Raw genomic sequence first — 9,472 nt, 5'->3', positions numbered from 1 at the left:
CACTCAACCTTTTAAATTTTCGCGACTTAATGTTACAAGCGTGGGCTGGTTTCTTGAATACTTAATGCTATGATTATATAATTACTGAGGCTGTTAATTAATTTATTACTAAGTATGTCTAGAAATAAATGACAGTCGCGTGTTTCTTGTTCGGAGAACGTCCACTCTTTAAAAAAAACATATTGTTTCACATAAATTTAAACTTTGGGACTCCATATCAATAATTTCTTAAAGCAATAAATAATTAAAATTATTTTATCTATACGTATTTTGTCATCAATCGATTTGTGGGTAGACAGACATATCACATCCTTGTAAACAACTTGGAGTACAGGCGAGACAAAGATAGCATAATTTATGATTCATTAGAGGGAGCAAGACAATAGATTGATGCAACTACTTCCAATAACTGGTAAAACAGAGAAAGCTGTTTGACAGACCGATGCCACAAAACAGATATGTATTCAAAAGGTCTATTCCTGTTGCTAAAGTACAAATAACATTTTTACACAAGTTAAATATTTTAAATTGTTTTGAGATTTTGAATTAAGCCCAGACATACATATCTACTAAGGTTTTAGTCCCTCTCAAACGGAGATATATGCCAGATTCATATAGATTTAAGATACAGAGTCACTTCAACTTGCCCTCAGAATTAGGCCGAACGCGACACCTAACCCGTATACCTACTCAATCAAAGTCCTTTTCTGTTTTTTGTAGCCTTTCTAAGCAAGTTCTAAAGTATCGTAGCAAAATTCTGAAATTAAAAATTTGTTGTAAAGTGACTCATTAAATACATTTACGCAAAAAAAATACTATGAAATCGGCGGTACTTCACAAAAACACTAGTTACTCAATAATATATGATATCGCAGCGATACTTCTGCACGCGCCTACATAGCGCCCGCTTATCCGACACGCGTGATATCCGTTCACTAACAAAACTTTGATAATAGTGATAAGAATGTGTCCGTGGATAGCGTAGCCATCTACTGTGGACCTTTGAGCTATCAGGCCAGTGTTAAGCGCATGCTTGCTGAGGCCACATGTACGATGGGAGCGAGGAATCTTAAAGTTTTACAAGTGATTACGGGATGGCAAGCCGTCGAGCTGTTGTTGTCATGTGTGTTTCTCGGGATCTGGCAGATTGTGGAGATCCTGGTGAAGAGGCTGTGGAGGGTGCACAGGAGGAAGGTGAAGGTTCAACCTGTTGAGCTCACAGTCGACTCCTCCATAGGAACTCATTGTTATATCAAAGTTATGGTGAGTCGATTGGTTTATTTTTAACTTGGACCTCATTTTGTTACTGGGAGAAAATAAGTGAAACAACGTTACAGAAATGTTTTATTCGCCGGCTGTGTTAAATAGTTTTTATTTGCTGTTAAAATACCGTGTAGTAATTGTAGAAATTCGTTGCAATTAAATAGAAACATGGAAGTTAGGTATGCGAAATTACAATAATTTTGTTTACGTATCAAAAATGCCGGTAGTGAACATAAGATAGTGCATTACATGCATTAGTGTTCAGTATTCATACTACTTTCCATTGACTATTGGTATTTTGGTAATGTTGGCCATATGTACTATGGAGTAAATTGCTAACTGATGTAATATTATAGGTTAAGGCTTAAGGTATTCATCATACAATTATCATGCACTGTTATGACTCATTTATTAAAAGAAAAACAAGTTGTCGAATCTGTCATTCTTCAAATTGACTGTAAAAACCACGAATAAAAATCTTTCTTTATTTTTAGTTTTTTTGTTAAAAACGCAAAAACAAATCATCCATATGTAAGATATTTGGTGCAACGATGCAACCTGGTGATAGACGGAAGGACAGAGAACCGACCGCAGATCCTCATTAGTTGGGGCACATTTAAATAAAAGACTAAGCACAAGCATTAGATAGTTTACATAAGCAGAAATACTACACAACATTTTATAATTTATGATCTCTGATTCATGATTAGTAGAATCTTTATACGTTCGTGACAGACGTAATAGAAAGCATCCATGAAAAAAACATACTTCAGTTAAGGAAACTCATAATCCACGTCCATGTAAAACGGTGATAAATTTTTCAGGCCGCACTTTTGTAGTCAAGCCTTACAAGATCTGTTCCATATTTTGCCAAAACTCTCGTCCATCTCATCCTCACACGATTCCCAACCATCAGCTATGCTCTTGCTTTCTCTTAACCATAATCTTATAGTATCAGGTTTATCTTAGAAGTTACACGATGAAAGGTGCTCTTGTTAATAAGTACCTAAGCACCTCACAACGATCCTGGAAAATGCCTCGTTTACTAGAAGATGTATAAAGTGTCAATAGATCTTTTTTGCCATACAATCTTCGCATACCACAATGGTGTGTTTCCTTTAGATATTTTTAACTATCACAACTTAAAATATACATAGTTAAAGATGATGAAATTAGGGTTGTGCTTTTCGTCTGATCGACCGAGACGTGTGAGTGCGTGATAAATTGCATAACTTGCAAGTGCATTGCCACGCAGCCACCAAATGCGGAGATCTTTACATGGCGGCTTAGGCTTAGTCAGTAAGGCGGTGCTTTAGTACAAAACCTTTCATCACTTAGGCTGTAGGTAATAACGTGATTAAACTCTGGTTCAATTAACCTAAGAACGATGACCTTCATAGAGAGAGATATTTACCTTGCATTGCAATAGTAACAGATGCTACATAGTTCACCAAAACCTTCTTTAAAGACAAATAGATAAAAATAACAATGATAACAAACATTCAATAAGTGTCATTAATAGTCGAATTTAATTTAATTAACTGACTTTAAAGTGACCGTTAACGTTCAGATAAATCTTTATTAACAATAAAGGTTTATCTATTTTAAAACAAAGATGTCTACGTACCAAAATGTGAATTTAAGTTATTGTTCAAACCAAATAGATATAGGCCATGTGAATGATATTCAATACAGCAATATTATCCGCCATAACTGGCAGCCACATCTATCTTCTTTCAAATATGTAGAATAATTAAAAAAAAAGTTAGCGTACCACTAACTATTAAAATACCTCTGCTGAGGTGTGGAAGCAAGACAACAGAGAAACACAAAGAAAAGCATCTCTTTTCCACAAGCGCAATAATCTTTAAAGATGTTTATACTCCTCTAGATTTCATACGTAACTTGCTGAGAAGCCAAAATGGAAAGGCGTCACGATTATAATCACTTGTCGTACGATAGTTAATACGTCGTCCATTATACACGTATTAAATATCGCAATAATCCAAGAGTCTGTATCTACGTATGTTGTGAAGCGCCAAGATTATGTAAATTCCGTCCGATATGACTCAACTGGCTAGGATACTTTGATACGAAGCGATTAGGAAAACTGAATAGACGAAGATAATATAATATAATATATCCTGGGACAACTCACACACGGTTATCTGATCCCAAGCTAAGCAGAGCTTGTGTTATGGTAACCAGACAACTGATAAACTTACTTATATATTTCTAAATACAAACTTATTATAGATAAATTACACCCAGACACCAGAACAAATGATCATGCTCATCACACAACATTTGTCCTGGGCGGGAATCGAACCCACAACCTCCGGTATAGCAGTCAGGGTCACTAACCACTAGACCAACAGGCCTGTCAAGTTACTAAATCTTATCTGTACGTATTTCTTTCTAAAAAAAATTCTTCTCGAGAACAATTTCTTTTCATGATGCTAACGTCTTCTGATTTTTCCTCTTCAGTTTATAAAAAGCCTTAATGATATTAAACGATGTAACGGTTTACTCACGCGAATTCATCGGGAGTGCCCGACTAGTGTCGGACCCAACCGGAGTCCTTAATCATGAGCTGACGAGGGGGATCGCGAATCGAACAGTACGGGCAACTAGTCGGGCACTACCGATAAATAATAATGAGTAAACCGTTACATCATTTAACAATGAATCATTCTCACGATAGTTATTATAATAATAGCTCGTGTTCTCTTTTCCAGGGTGTCAAATACCACTATGTGGAGACAGGCCCAAGGTCTGGTCAACAAGTCATAATTCTCAAAGATGCACCAGATTCTGGCAACCTCTGGGGTCCAAACTGGTCGAATGTGGTTCGGCGGCTGGCTGAGACGGACCATCACGTCGTGACCCTCGACTTGAGAGGGACAGGGGGCAGTGAGGGGGGGCCGAGGAGTGAGCTGTCTCCCCCGAGGGCTGTGGAGGAGCTGTCCGCGTTGCTGGAGGCTCTCGGAGTGTCTGAACACAGACCTGCCATCGTTATAGGTTTTGGGATTGGAGGGATGCTTGCATGGTAAGTTTTGGGAGGTAACCTTACTTTTTGCTACTTCATCTTTATTACGAACACCTTTACTCTAATGTTGATTCTATTACAAGTACTCAATTAAAAAATGAGACTTTAAAAAAAGGACAAAATTAGAAAACATAATTAAATCTATGTGAAACACATGAAGTATCTGAAAATCTAACGTTAGTTCAAACTTCATTTGACACCTCTATGTTTCTTCTATCTAATTTTAGTACCAATTATCTATTTCTCAACTATTTCGATAGATTATCCGAAAATACCTTAACGGCAAGTTGATTAGTTATCACTCGTTAAAACAGCGTGAATAACATAACAACAATGATAAGAATGTTAAAAGTTATCGGAACTCGAAAACAAAAAAAAACACAGCCATTATAATTTGTCTGTAACCTAGATGCTATTTCGGTCGAAAGAACTAAATTATGCAATAACGAAGAAAAAACTAAGAATGTAGGTAACAACTACACGTACTTAATTTATCTGATGGGTCTGATGACCTAAGACCAGGTCCTTTAAGTTGATGCAGTTGTAAAAGAGAGACGCTATTTTGCAACATGTAGTGCGCTGTCACACATCGACAATATAGTCTGATAGATGGCAGTAGGCTATGGCCACAGAACATATATACCCCTAGAGGGGCTATGCCTGTCTGCCTTAACTCGTAAAAAACAAGGTTTTTTTGGGCCCTTCACGGTTAGTGTTGGCCAATGACGTAATTTACAAAAGGTAGGGAAATTAAGGAATATAAAAAGGAAGTTAAATCTGAAATGACAGGTTTAGAAAAATGTAATTACAATTCAATAGTATTAGAAGAAATAAATGAAACGAAAAAAAAGTTCAATAAAAACAATTGCCCTTTTTTTCTTTTAAGAGTAGCAGAAATATAGAATTCCTACCAATACTTTGAAAGAAGATTATTAATGCAGTGGGTTCAACGCACTCCATGCGTTGGATTAGATGTTGCATGATGATATCACGAAGATAAGATATAAAATTAAATAACGAAAATTTATTTGTGAACTCATCGGTTTTCTTCTGTACTTTTTTCTCTGATAAGGTTGTAGGTATCATTTCCTACAAATGAAATATCCTTATGTGATTCATGAATAGGTCTCATTGTGAACTTAAACAAAAAGTCATCAAATTATACCCGCAGTAGGCATCATTGAATCATATGTATGCCTAAAGGAACCTACAGCAAAGCAAGCAGCCAAGCATTTGCAGAATGAAGAAGAAGGTATCTAACCCATAGCACGTCTGGCATAGGTGACCGTTGCCCCTCCGCTTTCCATGCAAATGTTGGCAAAGAAGATCGTTACAAGCCTTATCCAAATAAGTATACGAAACCAGACTCAGGCTCAGATTTAAGATCTGGCAATATTATATCCACATACCAACAACTTATCAATTTTTGACCGACTTCTTGGAACTAAAAGACGTACCGCAGTCGTGTCGGTACATTTGTTCTCATAATGTTATGATTAAATTAATTAAATATGCAAAAAAATAAGATAAGATCCATTTGCATTTGTTTTTCTGCAATTTAAAAACATGTTAGGTCAAATCGTAATTTCAACTTACATTTGACAATAGTCTATCAGATTGAAACTTGACAGTAGTATATTGACTATTGTTTTTAGCAGCGTTCTGATTTCCGGATTCCGGACAATTATTGGGAGTCTATAAATTAATAAGCAAGGTATCAGATCCGCCAGTTGATGTAGCACAAGTCGTCTGCGCTGCGTCTGCGCATCATACCTACCAGCGCCAGTTTATCGTATCGATTTCCTTAATCACTTGTTTTGGTATATTTTTTAGACGGTAAAGATATTTTTTTTAAATATGTTGAATTATAATAAGAGCCAATTACAATTAGTTTAACACGGAACATTAGATAATGACGATATTTTTTTCCAATGAATATGATTATTATAATATGAATGTTGTTTCATGTAAAAACTGTTGTAATAATATAAATCATATTAAAAAAAATAAAAACTACGATGCAAAGGCATCGACTACTGGCCCACATGTTGTATCTATTGCTAAAATAAATGACTTCATAGAAACAAAAGCGTTCCTAAGGCACATTAGTATAAGTTGCAGTAGGAATCTCAGAAGTTTAATGTAATAAAACATCTGATTATGTAAAGAAGACATATAAATTGTATTAACTCTGATAAGGGTGTGACGTAGGACTTGAATGCCGCAAGAGCAAGGTCGGAGATCAACGTTTATTGATTTACACAGACGCATTCTTCAAAACTTTCACTGTCGGTGCGTCAGTAATGTCAGGAGTGATAGAATAGTAATCTATCCTATCGTTGAGGGCATCGGGAATCAATTGAAGTCATTATTTTAAGTCCTAGATACCGTGTTTCCCCTGAGTTGCTTTAACTATTGATAATATATTTCATTCGTCACCTTACGTCCCCTTTTTTTCTAAGAACAGTTCTTAGGAATTGCAAACTAACTATCTCACGCGACTTCTGAATTCTGTTCCTTATATCATTATTCATTTTTCGTTTTCGTGTTCCAGGTATCTCGTCCATTCTCGCGGGATTCTAATCAGCAAATTTGCAATAATTGGCGCTCCACATCCGAATCTTTACTGGCAGTACCCACCAGCTGCTTTTTGTCATAGAGCCCTGCATTTTATACAGGTATGTTCCACTTATAAATGGCTAATATAGTCAGGGCCGGATCTAGGGGCCCAGAAACCCCGAGGCAACAAAGAAGTGGGGGCCCCCTTGGTTCAAGTTATTTTCATTCAGTGAAAAATTTATCGAGCTTTTTTTTAATGGTACTTTGGTGGTGGGCCCCTGGACATAATGGCTCCTAGGCACTGACCTAAAGTGCCTTATGGATAATACGGCACTGAGTATAGTCAATTAGCATAACCACTCCTATTCATTTTCTTCCAAATCAAATAAGGTGCAAAATAGAGATAAACAATTATAAAAAACAGGCCTAAACTTTTTCGACGACTTTATTCTATCAGTACCTACTTATCGATTTTAATCAGGATAATTTAATAAAGATTTTTGTGCCTATTACCTAATAGTATTTCGTGTTTTACTTATCAGTGGCCCCACTTCCCTGAGCGGTGGCTGGCTGAGGGTGAGCTGAAGGATCGCGAAGGTCGCTGGGCCAGCTCCAGAGCCTGCGACTGGTCTGGTGCACTTAATTATGTACGAGGTGGGCATTGCGATTTATCTTTCCTATTGCTCTTACCAAAAATAAAATACAATATAAATCTGATCCCTTTTCCTCCGTCTATGTTCCCAGGGGCAGCATGGTGGCAAGTAAGGCCGGGTCTCCGCACGTCCGCGCCGGCGCTGCTGGTGGGCAACAAGGCGAGCGCCACGCAGCTGGTGGCCAGCGCGCAGTACTGCAGCGCCTCCACACTCAGGATGGTGGCCGAGCTGGACCCCAACTGCAAGGGACTAGCTGATGTGCTGCTTGATTTCCTTATAGGTTAGTTTTGTTTCTTTTAATTTTAACCTCAAGTGAGGATAAGTAAACTAGTTGTCGAGTTCTTGCTAGATTGTGATAGGAGAACACTATAGTTTTGCACTAACCATTACTTGGTTGTGTTAATAAAATGTAACCTTTTTGAATGGACCAAGCTGAGATAGCTTGTCTGCTGAGATGTCTTGACAGTCTTTAAAATACTTTTTAAAGTTTGTAGCTTCGTAGCAACACCATAATAACAGACGTAAATAAACGTCTCACGAAAAATATAAGTAAGTTCTCTAAATAAATGTGTTTTTATTTACTTTCCAGTCAAAGACAAATTAGTGGAAGAGGTTCCTAGAGGCCTGATGGGCCGCATGTTGGGCGCCGTGGCCGATAGAGGGCGCGAGCTGACCGCGCGGCTAGTGCTGCCACCTACACAGGCGTGAATAGTGCTGTAACTGTGCGAAATAAACACTTTGTGTTGTGGATTGAATGCTTAAATGAGGATGAATAGTGTGAGAAGTGCTAAAGGGAATTTTAAGTGGTTTTAAATTTTAGCCGTCATATCTTAAATTCTATTCCTCTTCTTCTGGAGGTTTAGAGGTTCAATCACACCCTCATGCTATTAGTGAGTTGATAAGTATATCTAAATTATTAGATATAACATTGTCTCTTAACTAAATTCTAAAGTCACCCTAAATAATCCCAAGTTATTAGGAACTATTGTTAGGGTTAAGTATACTATGTGAAAATTATGTAAAAATTCCCCGAAGAATTTAAAAAGGAATGCTTACAAGCAAAGTTCCTATTGTGTGTTTACTTATGTTCTGCTCAAATTATTATTAAGGTTTATTTTAATAAAGCATGCCAAATTCAGTGCCATAGGAATAAGGAATTTTGGAACCATTTCGATCATAATAACGACACCCAACGAGGTACTTATCCTTTCAGCAAAACCCACTGTTAGGGTGGAAAGGTGTAGATCGCAACAATTATGTCACTGGCAACTGCGGCTGTTAAAAAAAGTATTAAATTATTTTTTCCGAGGTTTTTTTTTTGCAGTAACTATCGAATGCCTAAAACAATTTCGATAAAAGGTTTTTAGTAACGAGGCGTTCTATTTCATTATATCGTTATTATGACCAAAATCGTTCGTAATTTACGGCATGCCTATTAAGTTAAATACATTTTTACAGATGACATTTTATTATTTGTTGCCAATTTGTAAATATTTTTTTTACTACTTATTTTGTACTATTCCGAATTTTTACTCTTTACTAAGTTAAACGTTTCTATAAGGTGTAATAGTAAATCATTATAGAATATTGTCGAAAGTCAGTGAATAATAATTCCTTTTTTGTAATATTATTTTTATGATGAAACATTTCTAATTTATTTTACTTTGTATAATAAATAGTTAAAAGCATGATATACCAAAGACCGTCTCAATGTCAAATTTAATGTTATTACAATTAATATTATTGGTTTTTAATAATTTTCAATTTTAATACATATTATTTTTTGTACGTGCTTGTTTCCTTATACTGACCTCAGAACCTTGACCCTGCCATCAGGAATGTATTAAATTATATTTCAATTTATTATCTAAATATGGGATCGAGCTTTGTTACTTTCAATGAGCCAAACAAAAAGAAAACAAAATAACTTATATACCTAACCAGATTA

At 36.3% G+C, this 9,472-nt stretch overlaps 1 protein-coding gene across 1 annotated transcript; it reads left to right on the top strand.

Annotated features, from left to right (window-relative positions):
- Positions 1-882: 882 nt before the first annotated feature.
- LOC113499876 (epoxide hydrolase 4-like) lies at positions 883-9,312 on the top strand. Its single transcript, XM_026880455.1, has 6 exons — positions 883-1,263; positions 4,002-4,312; positions 6,867-6,990; positions 7,414-7,525; positions 7,616-7,804; positions 8,114-9,312. Exons 1-6 carry the CDS (start codon positions 1,030-1,032, stop codon positions 8,230-8,232), a joined length of 1,089 nt encoding a protein of 362 aa, XP_026736256.1. The 5' UTR covers positions 883-1,029; the 3' UTR covers positions 8,233-9,312.
- The last annotated feature ends 160 nt before the right edge of the window (positions 9,313-9,472 follow it).

The sequence above is a fragment of the Trichoplusia ni genome, chromosome 13 (genome assembly GCF_003590095.1).
Source record: "Trichoplusia ni isolate ovarian cell line Hi5 chromosome 13, tn1, whole genome shotgun sequence".
Classification (NCBI taxonomy): domain Eukaryota; kingdom Metazoa; phylum Arthropoda; class Insecta; order Lepidoptera; family Noctuidae; genus Trichoplusia; species Trichoplusia ni.
This window is presented reverse-complemented; position numbering and strand designations above follow the sequence as displayed.

Excerpts from the sequence above, each read along its gene's own strand:
- LOC113499876 (XM_026880455.1), top strand. The coding sequence starts at position 1,030 with ATGCTTGCTGAGGCCACATGTACGATGGGAGCGAGGAATCTTAAAGTT. Across the intron at positions 6,991-7,413 it reads GAGCCCTGCATTTTATACAG|TGGCCCCACTTCCCTGAGCG; the intron begins GTATGTTCCACT and ends TTTACTTATCAG. Across the intron at positions 7,526-7,615 it reads TGCACTTAATTATGTACGAG|GGGCAGCATGGTGGCAAGTA; the intron begins GTGGGCATTGCG and ends CTATGTTCCCAG.